Raw genomic sequence first — 25,399 nt, 5'->3', positions numbered from 1 at the left:
GGGTGCCGGAATTTACAAAGACAATATTTAGAGCCCAGCTGCTCATGTGAAAAAAAATTTAAAATGATTAGATTAAAATATCTAGATTTAGGGATGTAGGACAAATTCTGGACTTTCTCTTGCTAGGGAAGAGGCTGATTTTGGATATATCACAACGGGAGTAAACTGTTTGTTTTATGGCTAAGAGTTTGGAAGAAGAAAATTACCAAAACGCTCTCTTTCCATTAGGTCTTCTTTATTCTCCCTTATTGCATAGTCTTTATAACAGTTGGTTGCATATTTGTGGCTGTCTCATTTCACGTAAAAAATAATACTGGTCAGCTGTTTACATAACTGAATACTCTCAAAATTAAAGCTCTTTACTAACAGAATGAATCACATAAAAGAAGTAAGTTAACATTGTGAGATTAATTCTAATTTTTGTTGAGAAACAAGTAAAGACAAAATAAACACAAGAGCCTTCTGTATTGTGTTGTAACTAAACTTTTCCATTGATGCCAGATTAATTTTAGTTATAAAATGAAGCTGATACTACACTGCTCATATTATTTTTAAGCAGAAGGAATGATTCTATCAAAAATGCAGCCTAAATAATTCACCACTGTGATGTGGGAATCACTTAACTAGATTTCTTTGCTTAACTCTGACATCCATATTAATGATGTACTATGTTGATTAAAATTCACGGATCAGTTATGGTTGGGTAAACCACAAATGTTATTTTTTAAGTCCAAATTCTCCAAATTTTTGTAGTAAATATTATGTGTAATGAATCTTTGGTATCTACTTGTGGACTGCTCCAAGTAAATAAATTAGAAGCATACCTGTGCATTTTGTGGGAAATTATTAAACCCTTTACAAATGTAATCACTGGAAATATATTTCAACTGATTTATTCTAAGAACCAAAGTGCAGTGTACAACTAGGAGGTTTTTTTAAATTCTTGGTCATTTCTTATGAAATTAATCACATCCTAGTGTGAGTAATGTTAGTTGGAGATAAAGAATTCATTGAATGTCAATATTTGTACAATCTAAACAGTTTTACTCATCAACATAGTCTGGCAAATATTAAAGAAATTTTTATTTAACCTGATACAGTTAATTGTTCTCTTTCTAGGAAAAGCTTAGAAATTATGAAAGAGAGAAAGCTCAGTGCAAGATTTTTGATTGTCATTGACTGTATTTTTTTTTTTGCCTTGTCTATGAAAGGAGAAAGAGATATAAAGTAAATGAAGTATTAATATATGTTCTTTGTTACAAAGATTCTTACCCAGTAATCACTGAGAAATAATTTGGAGGCCCAAGAATTGTGAGCATTTGATAAATCAATATATTAAATTATCTCTGGAATGTCTTGGAATTCCAGTGGTTCTCTTTACTTTGAGACTGAGGTGACTTAGGTCTAATATTGAGAAAACAGAGCCTTTGCATCTGCTTTCATGCCTGCAGCAATTTACTGGGTTTTTTTCCACATCTTTTCCAGAAACAGCAAACCCTTATGCTGTACAACTGCTCTCTATTCTGATAGTAAGCTCTTTTCCGTTTTGATTCCCTCTTACCTGCTTTCAGAGAAGGAAATGGCAACCCACTCCAGTACTCTTGCCTGGAAAATCCCATGGATGGAGGAGCCTGGTAGGCTGCAGTCCATGGGGTCACTAAGGGTTGGACATGACTGAAGTAACTTAGCAGCAGCAGCAGCAGCAGCACCTGCTTTCAGAAATGTTTATGGTAGCTTATCAGAAAATAGGATCCCTGCCCACAGTAGTCACCATCGGAAATAGATCACTTTCCCTGGGGGGTTTCCCTCCAGTGGGTCCACGTGCAGTACCTGAGATGTTGCTGAGCCAGCAGCATCTTCGTGCACAGGGCAGAATGTACACACGCTACTGGAGCCTCGCACAGGCACCTGCTTTAGTGTCGTTCTGCAGACACAGAATGAAATGTCCTTCAAAATAAAGGAGCACAGCATTTCCACTGTTCTGTTTGACTAGTCGCCTTCTTTTGGTTTGCCCAAACACGTGTGTTTTCTCTAAGAAAAGAGGTAGCCATATGATCCTTTGATTAATCCCGTAAGTCCCAGTTGGGCTTCACTGAACAAAAAGCCTTTTCAAGAGGACGGTGGGAACATTTTTCATTGCTATTTCTGAAGAAAAAGAAAACTAACATAACATAACCTAATACAGTGGTGATTCTATAGCATTAAAGGTCTACCTCTCTCTTTTACCCATTTCTTTCTGGAAGTTCTAAAAGCAGAAATTTTTTACTCCTGGTGGGGAGAAAAAGATGTGGAGTGTGTGTATGTGTGTGTGTGTGTGTGTGTGTATGTGTATGTGTTTGTGTGTGTGTGTGTGTGTGTGTGAAATAAGATGAAACAGTTAGATTATTAGAGGAATATTACACCGCTTCATTTTCTTTTCATCCCCCCCACTCCTCTTTCCCTTAACATGTCCCGCCAACTGACTGTGCTATCGACACTCTGAGCACATTTCCATAACTGTCTCACTAGGCAGCAGAGCCAACATCTGCATAAGCTCTTTTGTCAATCAACAGGTATTTAGTACTTGAAAAAAAAATCCATTTGAAAAGATTTGACTTTTCCCTCTTAAAAATACCCCAATTATTTTAAAAATGATGATATTAGCAATTACAATTGCCCTCCCGCAACGGGATCCTGCCTATCTTCTCTACAGTAATAGTACTGATTTGACTGCTCTAATGAAGTGGTCCTCCCCCTGTCACTTAGTTAGGTAACTGATCATTGGCTTATCTACGTTTTCTAGATGTTCTTGGCAAGTAAACAATGGTAACATAGGAACTTCGCACTTTGACAAGATGATCAGACTCCTTGTTACTGGTGAAACCCCAGAGGGGAGAAAGCTTGTTATATAGAAGTCTTTTGTGAAGTAGGTGGTGACTGGGAGTGAGGTATTTTAATAGATCTATGCTCAGTTATGGTATCTAGTGAACAGTAGCAGGGATGCTAAACACCCTGCAGAAAGTAGGATGGTCTTTTAAAAGGAAGAACTGTCCCATCTATTTGCCAAAAGTGCCCCTGGAGAAAAAACCTGGGTCTGGTGTATATAGTGAAATGAAGAAAGCCTTTAAGTCCTCTCGAGTTTCCCACCTAGCAGTTGCTCCTCCGTGTCGTATCAAGCCCCTTTACTCCTACTTGTACCATGGACCACTACTCACCTTGCTTCTAGTCACTTTATGACACTCCTGGACACAGTCTGTTTCACAGAACGTTACTCCTTCTCCCTGGAACCAAAGTGAAGCCTGACCGCGCAGTGCCTCACTGCTCCACACGTCCTCTATGTTATCTGATCCTACTGGGATTTGGCAAAACTAAAGAAAAAGATGCTGTAAATAGGAAAATGTTTAAAACTACACAAAATATGACTCTCTGTATAGTATAATGGGGGAAAAAAGGACAAGTTAGTGATAACCATTCTTAAGTCTGAGATGCCCCATTAGAATACTCTCTAAATCTTTGCCATGTGAATCCATCTTTCAGACACTTTGTGCTATAACAATGAAGTTATTTTTCCCCAGGATTCATCACCTTCCTCAGCAGCATGTTTTCTGAGGTCTGGGTAAGTCTCTCTAGAATTATAACAGATATGTACACAAACACACACATATACATATACATACTTATATGTATACACATCTATATGTATTTAGTGTAGTATAGTGAGAGTGTAGTATATTTTTATATACTGTATAGTATATGTTATATACATTGTATATACTAAATATATATACACTTAGGTGTATACGGGACTGCCCTCGTGGCTTAGATGGTAAAGCATCTGTCTACAATGTGGGAGACCTGGGTTTGATCCCTGGGTCGGGAAGATCTCCTGGAGAAGGAAATGGCAATCTACTCCAGTACTATTGCTTGGAAAATCCCATGGACAAAGGAGCCTGGTAGGCTACAGTCCATGGGGTCGCAAAGAGTCAGACACGACTGAGCGACTTCACTTAGGTGTATACACATGTAACTTACTACTAAGTGTATATATCTTTAGTATATACAATGTATATAATATATTCCAAGTATATATATATGTGGTGTGTGTGTATGTGAATGATGCATACTAGAGGTTTAATCAAGGCTCATTGAATGGATGAATAAATGAATGAATGAAAAATATCCCCTCTCCTCTATTCCTGCAGTGACTCTTCAATTTTTATTAAGATAGATTTGATTTCTGTCACTTGAAGTTAGTACTCCCGACTGAGAATTGGACTTTTCTTTTTTTTTTTTAAAGCCGTTATCTTTTGAGAAGAAGAAAGTAAAAGTGAAAGTGGCTCAGTCTGACTCTTTGCAATTCCATGGACTTCTCTAGGAATTCTGCAGGCCAGGATACTGGAGTGGGTAGCCTTTCCCTTCTCCAGGGGATCTTCCCAACCCAGGGATTGAACCCAGGTCTCCCACGTTGCAGGTGGAGTCTTTACCAGCTGAGCCACAGGGGAAGCCCATCTAGATTCATCATTTTCAACCACAGAGTTTGTCAGTTATCCCTGGCTCAACTCTGCTCTTGAGCACTTCCTCAGACACAGTTGTGTAATACTCCATCCCAATCCCTTTTCAGATGTTTAGCGGGCTTTCTTCTACTGCAGCTCTGCTGAACGGACCTAAGTCTTCTCCTTACTCTGTCTTCTGACTTTCTAACACTCTGAATAGATCAAATATGCAAGAACTGCAGTCCCCATGCAGGCTGTCCTCAGCAATGCCGGACACCCTTACCTTAGGGCTTTATGAGAACTGATCCTCCACATATACCAACCTCTGATCACTTCCTTCTTTGTGCCGGTTGTTTTCTGGGAGTAACTATCCCTGAGAAACAATAGAAAGAGCTTCTGAGGGAGAGTGAGGTGGAGAAGAGACTGACTTCTCAAGAAGCATCACTCACAGGGCAGATGGGAAGTTGCCAGGTTTTCCGATGGATGTTTTTCTGACCCAGTGATTAAACAGTGGGGAGTAGTAAAGTTGTCTCACTCCCTACTATCATGTGGGTATCATACGGCTCCTCTGTATAGTTAGTTTGATCTGTTGTACAATTAGAGGAAACGCCTCTCAAATCTGAGCATCAACTTAGTATCGTTTTTGGGTTGCAGCCTCAGAAATCTATATATCCCTTTATGGTTCTTAATAAATATTTTTGTGGAAATTTGGAGAGATCATGTTAGAACTGAAACTAAAAGGTCCAAGAATTATTCATATACAAGTTATATTTCAAGTGTTTTTAAGGGCCTTTTACCAAATATGACATATACTCAAGTATGAGTCCAGCTATTACTAGTATTCATACATTTCAAATTTTGATAATGTGATTCTCTAATTCAGAGGCATAGTTTCCAGCTTTGACTTTGACCGTTGTCAGTATTGGAACTCTGGTTCCCCTATCTCCATTTCAAATCCTTCTGGTCCACAAGGAGGTGTGAAGAGTTTCAGTGGTATGTTGTCAAATCTGCCTGCTGCCTTGAGGCTCTCTGTTTGCTGTTGGACCATTATTTCCAGTGATGGTGGTGGCCTTGACTTGACTTTCAGAGCTTGTCTGGAGCCTTACTGATGGCAGCCATAATTTCCTCATTGATGACTGTACTTGGGCTTCCCTTGTGGCTCAGCTGGTAAAGAATCCATCTGCAATGCGAGAGACCTGGGCTTGATTGGTGGGTTGGGAAGATCCCCTGGAGAAGAGAAAGGCTACCCAGATCTTAGAGTGCTTCCATATTCATTTAGATTTAAGCTCTTTGAATGTGGGAAGCCTACAGACCGCATGGACACTCTGGTGTCTGGTGCAGAGGTGACATCTGATGGCTGTTGGTTTATTGATTACCAGGAAGGTAGGAGGTTGTCATGTGTGAAGCGGCAGACTTGCAGATTGGGAAACTGAATCTCAGCTTCATATGTCGTTAGAAAACCATGCTATGAACGGAGAAGGACTTTCCATGTTTCACATGTATATTTTGGTATTTTCTATGTTTGTAGCCACTAATTCCTATGTGCTGTCTCATTTCATTTACTTTTTACTGAAGACATAATTATTACATTTTTCACTGACAGAAGAATTCAGATTCAGAAGTGTTTATAAGGTCACAGTAAAGAGAACAACAATAACACTCATGAAATTCCAAGAATTTTAGGAATTGTGAGCCATGAAGATCAAATATATAAAAAATGTATTTCTTATAAATCACAATGTCACAGCCATTCACTGAATTCATGAAGTTATTTCAGGAGAAAGATATTGAATTCAGTTTAGTATTTTGGGTTCTAGATGTTTGTGGGATAAAAAAGTAAAGATAGTTGGCAGTAATCTGGGGAAGGATTTGTTCTGAAAAATCATGTCAAAATGATTTGAAAGTCATTTCCTATAGATGATAATTGAAGCCATAAAAACATATGAGACTGCCTAAGGAGAGGTTGTGCAGCAACCAGTTACCGAATTATTTTAAGATATATGGCTATCATTGTGTGGGGGATGGCTTATAACTCAGAAAGCTTGTGATTTTGTAATTAACCTCAGGGAAGAAGTCTAGAGACTGAGACTTGAGGAATTCTGACATTTGATGGCTGGATACGGGAGAATGAGTTTATAGAAGAGACTAGAAGTGAGCTACTAGGTTAGAATTCGGAGAAGGCAATGGCAGCCCACTGCAGCAAGTACTGTTGCCTGGAGAATCCCAGGGACGGGGGAGCCTGGTGGGCTGCCGTCTATGGGGTTGCACAGAGTCGGACACGACTGAAGTGACTTAGCAGCTTAGCAGGTTAGAATTAAACCAGGAACATGTGGGTAATGATAGCATTCACTGGGAAATCTAATTTTATACAGAAGGAATTAGTATCATCAAAGGCTAAGGTGAGGACTAAAACCTGTGCTGAGTTTCACAACACGGAAATCATTGATAATCTCAGTGAAAGTTCCTATGCGAAGTAACTGGACAGAAGCCAGACTGATTAAGGAGTGAAGGAAAAGTGAGAAAGCTGGGGTAATGAATCAATGAGTTCAACAGTCTGGCTTTGAGGGGATGAGCAATGGGAGGGTGATGAGGAATCTACAGAAGGTAACTTTTTTAAGATTGAAGAGGCTTAAGTATGTTTGAGTATCTGCAGGACAAGGAAGATGTCATACATAGGAGGGAGAAGAGACAATTGATAGATAATATAACTGAGAAGGAATGATAGAATAACGTTTCTTCTCAGAGAACACACCAAAAAAGTTTGGTTGGGAAGTCAAAGAGTAAAATAGCTGGAGAAAGAGTGTCAGAGGTAAAGCTAGTGGCTTTTGTGTTTGAATTCTAAATGACCTTTTATCCCAGGTATTTAGCCTTAACCAATCACGGTCACATCACTCTTTTTGCCTTAATAGTCTAGCACTGGTAGGTGGCCTAGTCATGGTCAATAACATGTAGGAGAGACCTGCTTATGGGTTTCTGGAAGACATGGCACCTTTCTTATCTGGATGTTGGTATATTTCGATCTGACACCCAGAAATGCAGTCTTTGGCAACACTGAAGGAACCAAGTTAAGGGCAGAACCAACTCACTGAGGCTGGTAGAGAAAGATGGATAGAATCTAGTTCCATAGTAATATTTTTGAGACATTGTATTAACTGATTCTGGCTCCTGCCCAACTCTTGTATAAAGAGAACGTTATACTATCCGGTACATTTCCTATTGTGGGAACCGGTTTGAATCAAGGGTTTCAGCTACTAGCAGTTGGATATGTTCTAACAGTATGGTAGGACCAGCTGCTGTCCGGACAGCACCGACCTTGGAGTACTAGCTGGCTTCTAAGACTAGATAAAACTCGAATTTTGAGGTCCCACAGAAATCTGTGAGCCTTACACTGGTTCCACATAGAACACTGATGCTGTTTGTTGTTTCTGAGCTGAAAACACCTCAGTGCAGGGTGACAGAGACATTCTTTTAGGACTGAATCAATATACAAGTGACTAGTGCTCACAGAGTCTCATGACCTTGCAAAGTCAGCCCTAACTAAATTATCCCGGAGAAACATTGATCTTTAGCAGGGTTTTGGGCCTCTGTAAAGTTTATTACCAAGTAGAGAATATGGCAGGCTCCACTGTGAGTCACAAAATAAAAAACTGGAGTTAAATACAAAATTAGGAGCTCACTTGGGTTTCTGAGTAAACAAAAATATCACAAATAGGCTTTTGTATTTATGGGGAAAAATAAGTTGAAATGCTTTAAAAATAAAAAAGAATTTATAGATAAAAGAAAAGTTGTTATTGAGTTGGAGGTAGGCTATTTGTCTTTTCACTATTTGACAATTTAATGTTGAAAAATACCTGATATGAGATAACTTATTTCCATGGACTTTAACAACTCACTCATGTTCATAATCTTAAAGGGTAAAGACAAATCTACTGTATCCAATTGAATGGATAAACTAAACTATGTTTAACTTCTGATTTGCCAAGTTAAAAAAAAATGTTTACCATCTTCCTACCTTCCCTACTTTGCTGTCAAAGGATATTAACTAGAAGATGATGTCTCACCATTTATTAATATTCTATCATGTTATGTCAACCTTACAGACAAGAAATTGTTGAATTGTAGCTGAATTAATCTATTGGGAAATTGAAGGTTTATCAATGAGGAAAGGATAGATCTCTCTGGAGAATGGAAGCACAATTAGCAAATTAATGAATCTGCCTGTAGATTTACTGTGATGATTATTTGTTAGCTTAACTAAGAAATTGTTGCTACTCTTGGTAGAGTCCCCTTCTTTCCCCTGTTAGCTGCATTTGCTCAGGCAGGTGTGTTGACAACTCCCAGAATTCAGTGGAGGAAAAACAATGTCAGGGTTATACTTCTGTATTTCCCCCTACTATTTTTTTTTTTAGAAAAAAATGTTTATTTTTGTCAAATTTATATCTGCACATTGTTCATTTCTTTTTATTCTATTTATGATTGAAGGGTAATTACAGTATTGTGTTTGGTTTCTGCCAAACATCAACATGGATCAGTCATAGTACACATTTTCAAGATTCAATCCCACAAGGTTTGTTAAGCAAAAACCTTGGTTTTTTCCCTTCCACCATTTTCCCCCTTCACTGAAAGCAATCACTTTCCACTGTCTTAGTTGATTCTCTTATTGATTGATTTCTCACTATGGAATCTGTGGGTTTAGCTTTCTGTTTTCCTGTCTGTAAATATACATAAGCATCATTCCATTCTCTCATCAATCAGGTTTAGTCATAAATTTAACTAGATCAAGAGGCAGTGTTTGCACTGTTATGGCTCAGTAAACACTATTCGGAGTTTAGACAATTAATGAACTATGATTACATTTCACCTCCTGCCTGAATAAAAATTTAAAAATTTTTATTTTTTACTTGCTGTTAAGATCTATCCATTCTTTTCCCTTTACCCTCTCCACAAATTTTCCACCAGTTTGCTTTCTTCTCTCTTGCACGAATTCAATTATGTGAATGAAACTCTGAACCTCTATCATTTGAGATGCCATGTATTTAGTAGCATGTGTTGAGTAGATTCAGCCAGACTTAGAAGAGAAAGAAAAGAGTGACATAACAGCGCAAGGAAAGTAGATGGGCACTGGGCATTTGCAGCAGCACAAGCAATTCCAGACAACTGTTGAGCAGTTTGGGGAGAATCATCAGTTACTTTTGGAGCATGACTTTGAAGTTTTTGTTTGATAAACACACAAGTGTGGTCTGTGCTAAACAGATGGGTCAAAACGCCTGGTGATTCTGAGGTCTGAATCACAGACGAAATTCTACTCTTTCTTACATGAGTGGAAGTGTCTTCAAAATCAGCAACGTTAGAGAAGGTGTAGCTGAGTCAACTTGTGCTTCCTAAAGGAATTCAGCAGTCTAGTATGTGGGCTTGCCTGGTGGCCCAGTGGTAAAGAATCTGCCTGCCAATATAAGACACGTGGGTTCAATCCCTGAGTCAGGAAGATTCCCTGGTGAAGGAAATAGCAATCCACTTCAGTATTTTTGCCTGGGAAAACCCATGGACAGAGGAGCCTGGGGGATACAGTCTATGGGGTCACAAAAGAAGCAGACATGACTTAGTGACTAAACAACAGAAGTGTGTGTGTCTTAAGTGAGGCTCAGAAGTTGTAAGTGAAGAATGGAATGAAAATTTTGCGATAATGATGTGCCACTAACCACAACTGGTCAGAGAGGTAACCTGAGCAATCAAGTATGACCCTGACATCCATGTGCCAGCACTGAAAACCTACATACATCCCCATCCAACAGACCTCATTCCTCTTCTGTTTGTTTACAGCTCAGAGGATAGATTTTGAGGCCAAGGAGGCAGCAGGGAAAAGGGAAATAGGCCTTTCCACATCTTTTCTGTTTAATTCCATTTAGACACACCACTTGACCTTTGCACTTTTGGTACCTGTTTCTGTCTCTCAAATGCAATTCAGCTCCTCTTTAAGAAATGCTTCTGAAATGCAGAATTGGAGGATAAGAAGGGGAGCTGACATTGTATCCCCTTCACCATAAAGAATAATAAAAACACAAGGCTGGAGGCTTCTTTGTGGTCTTTATAGTGAGACTGAAATCCTACATTTCTCATCCTGCTCCTTCCCATCTTGGTTTTCTCCCATTCTGACTCGCTGGAGATTTAGATTATTTGTATTCAGCGGTCTCCTGAGGGGAATGACCAGGCACAAACGCTGACATTAGAGTGCAGACACAGCACTGAGTTGTGATGGGCCAAAAACAGTCAAAGGGAAGCAAGCCAAATGTGAAGGAAGAGGGCACGGAAGCAACCAGTCATTCTAGGCAGACACCTGAAATGACCATAAATGTTGTTTTAATGCAGAGACTCCAGCCACGATCTGCTGTTTTAGCTGAAGTGCGTTTCATCCACGTCTCCTACACTTGGTGGGTCTTCCAAGGGCAAACTCATTATGAACTATTAGAATCTTAAAGCCCATGAAGTTACAAACCCTGGTCCTATTTGTAACAATTCTTCAGAGTGTCCGAGGTGGAAAAAATCTGAGAATGAAAGGCTGTTGAGAAAGAACGGGACAGAGTGTTCATTTTAAAAGCGGGAAATGTTCTAATTTGAGTTAATTTTAGTAGAAAAAACACCTTAGGGATATTTCAGGTGGGAACTGGAAGTTACATAAATTGAAATGCAGATTGGAGAGCTTTTTTAGATGACTGTTTCCTCAAATGTTCCATGGGTTTTAAAAAGGGCTCCCAATATTGTTAAAGGAATGGAAACTTACATTTTAACAACAACAAAAAAGAATCTCATCTTCTTTTTATCCTCTTCTTTTCCGTTTCCCCTCTGTTAATCAGATAGTTAATTCCTTTTTTAAAAAAATTACTTTTAAACTTTTAAACTATTTATTTTGTATTGGGGTATAACTGATTAGCAAACAATGCTATGATAGTTTCAGGTAAACAGCAAAGGGACTCAGCCATACATATACATGTATCCTTTCTCCCCCAAACTCCTTTCCCATCCAGTCTGCTACATAACACTGAGCAGAGTTCCACCTGCTATAATGTGGGTCCTTGTTGGTTATCCATTTTAAATATAGCATTGTGTACATGTTCATCCCAAACTCCCTAACTATCCCTTCCCCCCCTACTCCTCCCAACCATAATCTCGTTTTCAAAGTCTGTGAGTCTGTTATGTACGTAAACATTTGCATCATTTTTTTCCATTCCACATGTAAAGGATGGCATACAATATTTTGCCTTCTCTGACTTCACTCAGTATGGCACTCTAGTTCATTACTTTCTTGAGTGTTGCTTTCTCCACAACCCCCTTTTCTGTGGCAAATCCTATCACCAGTATTTTTTATTTGCTGGTTTTCAGTGCATTTGGCAGTGGTGGTATCAGCATATGTCTCCAGAGACACGAAAAGTGAGTGTTAGTTGCTCAGTCCTGTCCTACTCTGCAACCCCATAGACTGTAGCCTGCTAGGTTCCTCTCTCCACGGGATTCTCTAGGCAAGAATACCAGAGTGGGTAGACATTCCCTTTTCCAGGGGATCTTCCTAACCCAAGGATCGAACCTGGGTCTATCTAGGGCAAATAATTCCAAATACTGCATGAAATGGGAAAAAATTAAATGTGTATCATTTTTCACTGTAGAATCTCTATCCAGGGAATCTAGCTAAAGTAAAATGTGAAAAATCTCTCTTTCTTAAGGAGTCCACTATTAAATGGGACCTGGATCAAGAGGTCTAAGAGGTGCTTGAGACAGTTAATCAGTTTCCTTTGGAGGCAATATGGTGTGCCCGTGTAAGACTTCCGAGCCAGGTATACAGGGGTTCTCCCTCGGAGAGTGGAGATCCGAGCTGGAGCACCGCAACCCGCCACCAAAGAAGTTGTCAGGGTCCCCTGCTGGGTGGTTCCCCTCATTTAACTCTTACAGCTCCACGGGGAGAGAGACACAAAGTAGCCTCGTAGCCCAAAGGAGTCTGTGTCTCAGAATTCAAGTAAATGGCTTAGAGAGTCTCTGCTAATAAGTTTCAGAGGCACGAAGGGAACGCAAATCTGCCTACATTTCTCTCACCGCGCTATGAAACCGAGACGCTGAGTTGGTCCGCTAGGCTTTTTTCCAGTTCCCAGAATGATCGTGAGACGTTGTTTCTCCTCCAGCTTCCTCTAGGCCCGTTATGGTAACTGTAGGTGTATTGTTTAGGATATCCACTCGAGTTTGGGTTTGTAATCGGGGCGGCATTCTTCTCAGCATCCTGTCGCTGTCCCGGGAAGGTGGTGCTAGTTTCTGGGGCGTCTCGGCAGGAGCGGGGATTCCCCGCCAACTAAAGAGGAGGATCTATTCTTAACCTCACAGGGCCGGGAACCCGCTCTCCACCTCCCTGCTCCCCCTCCCCTTCCCAGCCTAAACAAAAAAAACAAAAACAAAACAAAACCCGAACAATCGGCGCCTCGGGTGGTGCCTCGGGTGGACGGGGACCGGGAGCACCAGGGCATCGAGGCACCTCGGGAGCGCCCTCTGGCGAGAACAGAGCGCGCGTGCCCCGCCCGGCCCCCCTTCCCCGCCGCCGCTGCGCCCCCGCCCGGCTCTCCGGGTTCACTCTCGGTCTCTCACTCCGAGAGACACAGACGGCAGCTTTCCGAGCGAGCCGGGGAACTGGCTGAGGCGGCGCCAGCACCACTGTCGCCGCTCGCCCCGAGCCAACCTGGGCACCGGCAGAAAAGGCGAGGCCGGAGCCCCATCCTCTCTCTCCGCGGGGATCTCCTGAGCTGACCGGCCGCTCGGCGCCCCCGCGCGACACCTTCCACGGCCACTTCGCGGGGCGTGCCGCGACTTGGGGGACGCAGCTGGGGAAGCGCCGGGGCGGGAGGCGGTGGCGGCGGCGGAGCCAGAGTGCGCGCCCTAGGACTGGAGAGGAGTGAGCCGCGGGCTGGGCGGCGGCGGCCGTAGCCGCGGGGGCCTCCCCCGCCTCGCTGGTTGGCCCGCAGCACCGCCTCCCCGGGCCGCGGCCGCCCGGCCGGGTCCTCCGCGCGTTCCCGGGCCCGGAGCCGGCGCGCGATGCGCCCGGCCGCGTTCTGATCGCCGCCGCTCCGCCGCCTCCGCCGCGATGATCCCCCCCGAGCCGCAGCCGCACCAGCCGCCGCCGCCAGCCCCGCCGAACCATGTGGTGACCACCATCGAGAACCTGCCGGCCGAGGGCAGCGGCGGCGGAAACCTGTCTGCCTCCTCCCGGGCCGGCGTGCGCCAGAGGATCCGCAAAGTGCTGAACAGGTGAGCGGCGGCGGGGGCGCGGGGCAGGGGACCCCCTCCGTCTCCCGGGGGCCCCCGAGGCCCTTTGGGACGGACGGAGTCGCGGCGGGGAGACCGGGGAGGGCGGAGGACGACGCGCCCCGCGCTGGCGGCGAGGCCGCGCGGCAGCTTTGTCCCGGAGCGGGGAGCCGCGGAGCGCCCGGGCGCCGGCTGGTCCGAGGCGGGAGTTCGGGGAGAGGCGGGGTTGTGCCTGCCGGGTTGCGGTTGTCCGCGCTCACACCCTCGCACACGCGTGTCGCCTCAATTCCCTTTGCCACCCGGGCCCCAGCTTTGCGCTCCGGGGCAGAGAGAGGAGCCGGGGGTGACCGGGAAGGCGCGGGGCTGCGGGGATGGCGTGGAAGTCGCCGGCCTCGCGTCCGCCGAGAGGTCTCTCACCCCCTCGCAGGGAGATGGGGTCACGGCGGCAGCAGCCCCCGCGGGCGGTCGAGGGGACCCACTTCTGCCGCCCGGTGGTCCAGTTGCTGCCCCGACTCTTCCTGGCCGGGAGCTGGGAAGGGGAGACAGAGGCCTGGGTCAGACCCAGGCAAAGTGCACAAATGTTGCGGGAAGGGGGTGAGGAGGGAGGCTCCGAGTGTTGCAAAGCCGGAGGAAGCGAACGCTGGCGGCCGGCTCCAGTGCTGGAATCTGCGCAGTGGATGGAGCCAGGGTGAGGGGTTCAGAATGAGAACCCGGGTTGATGTGAAATGGGGCCCCTCTGGCGCCCTTGAGTCGGCTGTGACGCGAAAGGGACTTTTTCTATTAAAGTAACTTGACACGGTTGAAGAACTGACCCGTAAAATTCAAATAGAGGACTGATTTTGTGTGTTTTTATTTGGGTACCTGTGTGCCTTTCTATGCATCTGTTGGGAATAACTCAGAAGGTTGCTCTGTTCATACAGGTTTTTGTAGGGCGCTATTGTGGGTAGCTGAGAGTCCCACAAGGGATTCACCTCGAGCCCTCTGGGGCTGGAAGCGCTAGGGGGAACACAAAATACGTACAGAAATAGAAACCTGAAAAGCTCCGTATTTTCCGAGTATCGTGTAATTTAGTTATATGAAATCCCAAACCATTCAAGAGTCCCTTGTGAAGACAAGGTATATTAGCTTGTGGGTACTTCTGTGTGTTTCCATTTATTATCAAAGGAGAAGAAATTCACTCTGAAATGAGACAAGAGATGGTGATAGAAACTCAAGTCTTTACTTTCCTCTGATTGGTAGCTTAGGATAACACCTTCCAAAATACTACATTTAAAAGATAATGAGCAGAATAAATCAAGAAGATACTGGCTCAGTACATATTAGGTGGGCTTCCTAGTCTTTATGAATATCTGTGATTTTTTAAAAAAATCATAAATGCCTTGGCATTGGATGTTTAAAATTTTATGCAGAATATGTTAATTATTAATTTCCCTCATCAAACTGGGGAAAAAACCTGGTGCTACGGTTCATTTATCTTTGCTTGATTATAAGTTATTATTGATTCTGTGCAGGTTATTTCATGGCATTTCATGAATCTTAGAGTCCAGAATAACAAGATCACTGAGGCAGGAGCTGAGGGGATTTGGTTTGTCATCATTCCTCCGCTGCTGACTTGCCGTGTGGCTTGGGGCAGAGTTGTTCATCTTGGTCCCTGGTTTTGTCACTTATAGAATGTGTTTTATACTTGTCTTACCTTTCTTATCATAGTTTTGAGAAATAGATGGGGTAATACAGAAGAAAAGACTTAGGAAAGTATAAAGCTTTACACGAATTAGTTCAGCAGAATTCTGTTATCTAAGGGAGGGTGGTGGGAACATCATAAGCTAGTGAATTGAAGTCATGGGACATTGTGGGGAATGTTGTGTTTTATTATCTTTCAGTGATTTATGACATGAGTTTCATAGAGGAGGAGCTTAGACTGAAGGGTTGAGTCCATGACATTCCATGGCTCGTACATCTGTGACCGGAACCCTAGGATTATAGCCTCTAGACTTCAACTGAAATATTTGGTTGTCTTTCAGTGTTTTGCAAAATTTTCCATGTAATATTTGGCATTAAATAATGGTCTTTCCTTATCCTTAAAGGATAAGAAAATATTTCTTTTGAGAAGGAGCACCTTTGGTAAGGAGACTAAAAAAAAAAAATCAGTATAGGTATAAAAATCCTGGTGGATTAATTTCATTAGCATGCTGATGGGCCTGACTTTTGCTTCATGGTTATGGCAACAGGCGACAGCATTAGTTGTAACTGCTGAATGGTTGAGCTCTAAATAAAAGAGCATGGAGTGGGGAATGGAGTTTTTGAGATTCTGTGCCAGCGCTTCAGTGTGGCTCCCCTCTGGTTTGAACCCTCCAGGTGTGTTGGACTAGTCCAGTAATGGCTTTAAGGCTGGCCCATGGGGTGCCATATCACAAGTATCCTTGTTCATTTTTCTAAAAGCTAAAGATCACTTTTTCCTCCTTTTTCTTCTTTTCCTCTTCTTTCCTTAACATTTGTATTTCCTTCACTTGTCTTGCCCTATTAACTAATTGTCTTCTGGACTTTGTTTCCTTTTATCTAACCCTGGCCTGCAGCAGCTTAGCTGCTAGCAGAAAGTAAGGTTGCAAATCTGGAAGCTTGGAGCAAATATGAAAAATATCCCTCTAACTTCTGGCATGGAGATGTACTGCTGGCAGCGTTCTATTGCTGTGAGCTGGCCAGTTGAATGTCTTCAGTGACTGAGAGGGGCATTGCACCCCTGTTAGTTACTCTGAGCATCCCACTGGGCCAGAGAGGTGGTGCCGAGAGACTGAGGATGATGTTCTGGGATGAGGAGGGTCAAAGTGTGAGCACTGCAAGCTGGCAAGCCTGGAGAACTGCCTGCCACTGGTCACAGCCTGTAATAATAGCTACCTGCCAACCCAGAGGTGGAGAAGGCAATGGCACCCCACTCTAGTACTCTTGCCTGGAAAATCCCATGGACAGAGGAGCCTGGTAGGCTGCAGTCCGTGGGGTCGCTAAGAGTCGGACACGACTGAGCAACTTCACTTTCACTTTTCACTTTCATGCATTGGAGAAGGAAATGGCAACCCACTCCAGTGTTCTTGCCTAGAGAATCCCAGGAATGGGGGAGCCTGGTGGGCTGCTGTCTCTGGGGTCGCACAGACGGACACGACTGAAGCGACTTAGCAGCAGCAGTAGCAGCAGCCAACCCAGAGGAGGAAATGCAAACACATATGTTACCTATATCCTGTCTACCTAGGGACAGGTAAAGAGAGAAGTACCAATTAATAATTAAAGGTACTTGCTCTCAAGAATCTTAGAAGGAAAATGCAGTGTTACCTTAATGCAGTCTGCCTTGCATTGTCCTGCACCATTTTATTTTCACAGTGTAGCTCCAAGTCCTTTTCCCCTTTCATTAAAGGCTTGTAGAGTTGGATTGTTACCTTTCGTATATGACAAATAGATTGCCTCACTGATTGATTGCTATGCTGTGTTGTGCTTAGTTGCTCAGTCATGTCTGACTCTTTGTGACCCCATGGACTGTAGCCCGCCAGGCTCCTCTGTCCATGGAATTCTCCAGGCAAGAACACTGGGGTGGGTTGCCATACCCTCCTCCAGGGGATTTCCCAATCCAGGGATCAAACCCAGGTATCCCCCATTGCAGGCAGATTCTTTACCATCTGAGCCACCAGGGAAGCCCCCACTGTTGGCTACTCCCTGTGAAACATTAGAGTAGACTATAATAGTATCCATGATTTTGGTGAAAGAGGAGGTGCTAGATAATTTTTTTTAACCAATTAATGGGATATGTCACGTGCTTCTCTCCTGTCCTAATAAAAATTGCTTCTGTCAGTGCAAAAAACACCAAATGATTTAGATGCCGATATAATTGTCACTTCTTTAATTCCCAAAGATTTAGGATAATATCTTGGTTCAAAGAAGAAAATAATTATGGCAAACCCCTATTCACATGTTTCTTGAGTGTGGAATAACATTTATTACCCTGCTATAGGCAAGCAAGGTATGACAAAAAAGAAAATACTTGAAGGGCAACAACTGATGACCCTCTCACAGAAACTGTGGACCTAGTAGATTTCTTAGGAACATATGAGTAGATACCAACCTAGGTAGTATCTGAAGATTTTCTCCTCTAAAAATTATTTCTTAATAAAATGTTTGTGAAAAATGAGTGATGGCTTGTTTTATGTTTTGCTTGTGTGTGGTTTTATCTTTCCCCACTTGAATATTATTTTCAGATCTTAATAATAATCATCATGACTTTCCAGTTTTGACCCATTTTCTCTCCAATAAGAGATGAATTGGGTTGTCTCAAGTTATGAAGGGATTCCTGCCTTTTTGAGTCTTGTGGTGGGGATGTTTAATCATTAGAATGGAACCATGAGTGTGACTCTGGGTTATCCATTCATCTGATTAAAAACTAACTGGTTTCTAAGTTATATTTTGATATATTTCATTAATTTTCAAATATGTGAAACTTTTTTGAATTATAAGGAGCATTAAAGGATACATGGAAGAGTTGGTAGCAAGCCTACGTAGAATTGACATCCACGTGGGGAGTGTCCGTATGTGATGGAATAGTATGTATATATAGCTTTTCTGTGTTATTAAATAAAGTGGAGAGAACATGGTGAACCAATGGAGTGCCTGCCAAGAACAGGGTTATGCTTGTCCTGTTAAGTACAGTTGATGAAGACATCTATTATCTCTTCAGTTCAGTTCAGTCATTCAGTCGTGTCTGACTCTGCAACCCCATGAATCGCAGCACGCCAGGCCTCCCTGTCCATCACCAACTCCCGGAGTTCACTCAAACTCACGTCCATCAAGTCGGTGATGCCATCCAGCCATCTCATCCTCTGTTGTCCTCTTTTCCTCCTGCCCCCAATCCCTCCCAGCATCAGAGTCTTTTCCAATGAGTCAACTCTTTGGATGAGGTGGCCAAAGTACTGGTGTTTCAGCTTTAGCATTATTCCTTCCAAAGAATACCCAGGGCTGATCTCCTTTAGAATGGACTCGTTGGATCTCCTTGTAGTCCAAGGAGTCTTCTCAAGAGTCTTCTCCAACACCACAGTATTATCTCTTAGGTGATCCTTATTTATCAAATGGTTTTTATTAAAAAATTGATAGAGAGGTTCCTCCTCAAGCTGCTTCTCCTAACAGATGTCAGAATGAAAGGGAAAGACCAACCAGTATTGAGGATAATTGATTCAAAGTATTCCAAATGGAACAGGATGGTGTGATTAAAAACAGACATTTCTGAGATCAGTAGTAAACACAAGATGTCTGAAGGACACATTTATTTTTAACTAAAGGACAATATGATAAAAATAAAAGATCAGTGTATTTTTTTTTGCACAGAGCTTGGAAAAATGAATGTTCATATTAGAGGAATTTTGGTTTACCCTGGATGAAGACGGTGCATTTCCAAGGAAGAAATGTGGAAGGACTGATGCTAAAGCTGAAACTCCAGTACTCTGGCCACCTCATGCGAAGAGTTGACTCATTGGAAAAGACTCTGATGCTAGGAGGGATTGGGGGCAGGAGGAGAAGGGGGCGACCGAGGATGAGATGGCTGGATGGCATCACTGACTCGATGGATGTGAGTCTGAGTGAACTCCGGGAGTTGGTGATGGACAGGGAGGCCTGGCGGGCTTCGATTCATGGGGTCGCAAAGAGTCGGACACGACTGCGTGACTGAACTGAACTGACTGTGGAAGGAAATGGACCTATCTTCATGTAATTTTTTTGTGACCTTTTACTTTCTCAAGATATTTCAGTGTCACAGGAATATAATGAGAGATGTCTGTTTTTACTGTACACTGCTATAGATGTAGATGATATAGCAAATTGACTCGACTGCCCAAAGAGTTCTAAGTTACTTAATGCAAGAACTTACTTGGCTTGTTTAATTGTGGCTTTAATTAATGGCTTATTTAATTGTCATTTCTCATAAAAGCAGCATGCAGCATGTAGAAGTACTACCACCAAGTTTTAGTTTAGCTTTCTCATTCGAGTTCAGGCCAGTGAGCATTCACTGTACCTTGTTCAAACACATTAATTCTTGATTATGTTTCTAAAAATGTATACTTAGGAAGTCAAACTCCAATAAACACCTGGAAAAATACCCCATACTATTTGGTATATTTCTTGACTTAAGCATCTATAAGTATACACTCATTTATTCTTTTAAGGGCCAAAGCCACTTGGCATAAAATTGACCATCTTAACCACTTTTAAGTGTACAGTACAGTAGTCCTAGCTGATGGGTATTATTATGTAGCTGATCTCTAGAATTTTTTCTCCTTGCAAAACTGAAAATCTGCATCTGTTAAACAATAGCTCCTCTTTTCCCTTCCCCACTGACCCTGGCAACCGCCATTCTACTTTCTGTTTCTACGAGTTTGGTTATTTTATTAATAGATACCTCATATAAATGGAATCATGCAGTGTTTGTATTTTGTGATTGGCTTATTTTATTTAGCATAATGGTCTCAAGGTTCATCCACGTTATCACAAGAGGCAGGATTTCCTAAGGCTAAATAATATCTATGTATCTGTATCTCTATATCTGTCTATATCACACTTTTTAAATTCACTTGTTGAGGGACATTTAAGTTGCTTCTATTCTTGGCTACTGTGAATAAAGCTGCTGTGAAAATGAATGTGCAAATGTCTCCTCAAAATCTGTTTTTCAAAAATTTAAGTTACATACCCAGGAGTTGGATTGCTAAATTTCTGTTTTTATTTTTTTAACATTTTGAGAAACCTCCATACCATTTTTTCATAACAATGGTACCATTTTGCATTTTCCAGTGTCTGCACATCCTGCCAACACTGTGTGTTTGTTTGTTTTTGATAGTGGCCATCCTAATGGGTGTGAAGTGATACCTCACTGTGTTTTGATTTTCCTTAATAATCACTGATGTTGAGCTTCTTTTCATGAACTTGTTGGCTATTTGTGTATCTTCTTTGAAGAAATGTCTGTTCAAGTTGTTGTTCAGTCGCCAGGTCACGTCCGACTCTTTGTGACCCTATGGACTGCCCCACACCAGGCTTCCCTGTCCCTCCGTATCTCCTAGAGTTTGCCCAAGTTCATGTCCATTGAATCGATGATGCCATCCAACCATCTCATTCTCCGTCGCCCTCTTCTCCTTCTGCCTTCAGTCTTACTCAGCATCAGGGTCTTCTCCAATGAGTCAGCCGTTTGCATCAGGTAGCCAAAATAATAGATCGTCAGCTTCGGCATCAATCCTTCCAAAGAGTATTTGGGGTTGATTTCCTTTAAGATTGACTGGTTTGATCTCCTTGCTTTCCAAGGGACTCTCAAGGGTCTTCTCCAGCATCACAATTCAAAAGCATCAATTCTTCGATGCTCTGCCTTCCTTATTGTTCAGCTCTCACATCCACACATGACTACTGGAAAGACCATAACCGTGACTATATGGACCTTTGTCAGCCAAGTGATGTTTATGCCTTTTTAGCACACTGTGTTTGTCATAATGTCTATTCAAGTACTTTGCTCATTTTTAAATTGGATTTTGTTGTTGCTGTTGAGTTGTAGGATTTCTTTATATATTCTGGATATTAACCCATTATCAAATATATGATTTGCAAATATTTTCTTCCATTCCATTCATTGCCTTCTCACTCTGTTAATTATATGTACATTTATTTGTCCTTAATCACTTGCTGTGTGTTGAGGCATTTTCTGGGGGACGCATACATAGCAAAACATTATTCTTAGCTTGAAGGACCTCAGAATCTAACTGGGAAGCTTGGCATAGGTACTGCTGTTGAGAGTGAATGATTGTAATCTGTAATCTGAATTTTTATATTTAATGCTTAATTGTATGCTTCCAAATGTCTAGATGCTAGAATCATAGAAATAAGTTGTCCTGTATGTGATCCATATTGAACTTATTCTGTTTTATACAGGTGCTAGCTGAATGCACAAAAGTTGAGAAAAATTTCCCAGAAAATGGCAAGTGAAACACTGAAATCAATGTCTTAGAAAATGTTTTCTTAGAAGAATGACATGTCTCAATCAGTGACCACATGAACGTGATTTAAATATACTATTACTAAAATTTTAAAAATACTGTTTTCTGTTGGATTAAAATTTTGAACACTATCTCAGGAAAATTTACCTTTGTAACTGTGATGATTAAAAAGTACCTTACATACCATTTTGCAAGTTCTGATATTATGAACCATCAATTCCTGCCATTTTAAACAAATTAATTAGAGAAAAACCATCAATTCCTGCCATTTTAAACTAATTAATTAGGGAAACTTAGTACAGCTGAAAATGCATTTAAAGGAGGTTAAAAGCCAAATCATGCTAATTATATTCAGATTCAGAGTGGTAGGGCTCCAATTCCTAATAATTCCTGGCTTAGAGTTAGTATAAGGTTCTGATCCATTGTGTAAACAAATACTTCATTGCATTCTCTTTTTTCTCATCCATCCATTCATTCATTCAATCAGTCAGTCATTTATATAATGAGTCTCTATTAAATGCTAACTATATATTGAGTACTGCTGGATCACAGTGATGAACCAGACAGGTGTGGACTGAAGTGGACTCCTGAGTGCATTGCTCGAGTTTCTGTTATTACTCTTCCAATATTATCCATCAAGTGGACAATTTAAGTAAAGTAGAAATAAAGACAACATACAACTTTTCTCAAAATGATTAGATTTTCAAGCTGATCTAACAGAGATTGTTTTTTAAAAGTCCTATAATTTAGCTGTTTCCCCTGTAGGAAAACTACTCAAAAGGGAGACTGAACCCATAATAAAATTACTTGAAGTATACAAAGAGCCAGAGGCAGATCTTTCTTGATGAATACAATAAAATTTGCTTCATTTATGACTTAAAAGAAAAAAAAAAAGACAGGAAAAAAAAAAAGACAGGCCTTAATGTTCATCTACTTTCAAAGTGTTAGAAGGAAAAGGAGAAGAGACTTGGATCTCATCCTGCCATTTCAGGGCGAACCTATCCAGGTCATTGCCAGTATAACCCAAGAAAATAGAGTTTCCTAGAAATAATAACATTCTCACAGTGCATACACAGCTTTGAGGGAGCTTGGGCATATGTTCGTGCATTGTGAGATAAGAGAAACGTAAAATATGACAAAAACACGAGGATGAGTTAGAAGTACTAGATTGCTTTACTATAGAATTTGATATAATCTATGAGAGTGTTTGAATGAGCATGTAGATAGTGGCTCAAGATCTTAAATTTTTACATTATAAAGCATACATTTTATATTATGAAATTTTACACGTTATTCTCAAAATCATCTTTTTATAGATATGGAAACCAATCTTTATGGTCATGCAACTAAGTGCCTTTATAAGACTGCAGAGGAAGGAGAGACTAGGCTGGAGACAGGGCAGGAGGCTTCAGGCTTGGCATTTGTCTTGGCTTGGAAAGATAGTGTCTAAGGTTGGGGGGATATAACAAAATATCATAGACTGGGTAGTTTAAACACAGACGTTTATTTCTTACAGTTCTTGGAGGCTGAAATGTCTGAGATCAGAGTGCTGGCATATTGTGTGTCTGGTGAGGGCCTTCTTGACTTGCAGACAGCTGTCTTCTTGCATCCACATATGGTGGAGGGGGGTGGGGGGAGAGAGAGAGAGAGGCAGAGAAGCAGAGAGGGAGAGAGGGAGAGATCCTTTCTCTTCTTATAAGGATGCTAATTTCATCATGGGGACTTCACCCTCATGACCTCATCTAAATCTGATTACCTCCTGAAGGTTGTGCCTCCAAATACCATCATACCAGGGAGTTGAGCCTTAACACCTAAATTTTGAGGGAACATAAACATTTGATCATAGCAGATGGGTAAGATAGGAACTTGTGCAAGAAGGGGGTTGATGGAAAGGATGAACCAAATGGAGAGTAAAGAGGTTGGAGGAGGATTAAGTGTTCATTTTGACAGTATTATGTATAGGTAAAAAGGCAGTAAAGTAAGGCTAGAATTGTAGGATGGAGTCAGGCAATGGAAATCATTATACACTCCTATAGGAGTGTATAAAGGACTTTATTCTCTAGATTCTTGAATAGAGAAAGGACTTAATCAGATATGTGCCTGAATGTGATATTCTGGGTAAAGTCTGTAGGACAGAGGGACAGGGGATGGGCTAGGGTTTGGGGATTCAGTTAGGTGTCCACTGTAGCCGTTTAGAGAAGTGGAGATAGCAGTCTAAATGGGATGGAGACAGAAGTGCTGTGATTTGAATTTACCAGACAGGCACATCACCATGTGGGCCAGGGTCAGAGAGAGGAAAATTAGATCAGATTATTTTTGAGAAAGTACTCAACAGGGCCTGCAACATAGTGAGTGTTTAATACTTGTTTGTTGAAAGGTTATAAACTTGCTGCAAGGAAAGCATGTGCTCACTAGGGCAGAAGAGACCTAGTGTTACCCTGAACTAGAGAGTCAGCCTGAGGGCTGCAGCCAGCTACTTAGAGTGTGGTCCACGGACCTGTGCTGATTCACAGACTGTTTAACCAGACTGTGTAATCTGTGTAACCAGATGAGGACACAGATCAGGAGTGTGCCTTTCAAAATATCTATAGCAACTTGACAGATTACTTTTATGTCTTTTCTTCTAATATTAAAATACTGAGTCATGTATTTTCATTTTTTTGTTTTTGCCATTTTATTTTTCTAGCAGTCGATTTTTTGAACTGCACTTTTCAAAAGAATTGTCTTCAGTGGATTGAAAAAAAGAACCGATATTCTGTAGTAGATCATTTGAGAAGCACTGGTTCCAGCTCCGTATCCAAGAGGGAGCAACATCGAGTCTGGATTCTGGAAGTATGTCTCATCGTGGGGCAGGATAGCATCTTAGGGTGATGCTTGTCATGGCCCTGGAAATCTGTGTATCCCAGTGGGTGATGAGGAGGCAGCAGGTTGGGCCTGAGAATAGTTGCGTCAAGTATCAAGGACTCCACCCAGTCACCTAAAAGGGAGCCCCTGGAATGGGGAAACTATTTAGAGATGAGAAGGGGTACAGTGCAGCATCCCAATTCTGTGAAATAGGATACAAGTGGACAGTGCTACTTTTCAGAGACCCTGAAGTTAAAGAGAGCAGGTTCTAGGTCTGAGTGACAGAAGGGAGGGTCAGGGTTACACGGGGCCTCAGCAGGAGTGGCAGGACCACTGGCATGGCTCTGCTTCAGGCTCTGAGGGGCACAGAGTAGGAACAGAGAGAACCTTGGGGGCCAGACAAGCACAGCGTCAGCTGGTGGTGCCAGTGGAAGTCTGGATGGCATGGTTTGGGGAGGGATTGTGAGGTGGGGGTTTCTAAACAGAACTTTTGAGAAGCTCTGCTCTGACAAGGAGCCGAGTAAATGAAGAGTCTATTCATAGCGGACATCATGCAAAAGGTCTGTGTGCTGATGATATGATACGGTGGAGGGGGAAACATGGGGAAGGAGGGGGATGGAGGAAGGAGGAAGGCTTGGGAGGACTCAGATGGTAGGAGCCAAGGTGCGGGGGAGGGGGTGGGCTTTGAGAAACCAGGACACTCCGTGGTCCAGGAGAGGAGAGGGAGAGCATGGGTATCAATGAAGATAACTGGGTGGATTTGGTGGTGAGAATAAAAGCTGATTCCTGTCCTGTGGCTTTTCTTGGTTG

The 25,399-nt window shown here is 42.2% G+C and overlaps 1 protein-coding gene across 2 annotated transcripts in view; it reads left to right on the top strand.

Moving 5' to 3' along the window:
- The first annotated feature begins 13,075 nt into the window (after positions 1–13,075).
- Positions 13,076–25,399, top strand: part of SLC35F1 (solute carrier family 35 member F1) — a 426,225-nt gene continuing 413,901 nt past the window's right edge. The window contains exon 1 of one of the 2 annotated variants that reach the window (XM_069599145.1): positions 13,076–13,748. In XM_069599145.1, the coding sequence (XP_069455246.1) occupies positions 13,585–13,748 (164 nt within the window). In that variant the 5' untranslated portion in view covers positions 13,076–13,584. The remainder of the gene's footprint in view (positions 13,749–25,399) is intronic. The other variant, XM_069599146.1, reaches the window with a different exon arrangement.

This window comes from Ovis canadensis, chromosome 8, assembly GCF_042477335.2.
Source record: "Ovis canadensis isolate MfBH-ARS-UI-01 breed Bighorn chromosome 8, ARS-UI_OviCan_v2, whole genome shotgun sequence".
Taxonomy (NCBI): Eukaryota; Metazoa; Chordata; class Mammalia; order Artiodactyla; family Bovidae; genus Ovis; species Ovis canadensis.
The sequence above is the reverse complement of the archived record's forward strand: the minus strand, read 5'-3'. Positions and strand labels throughout refer to the sequence as shown.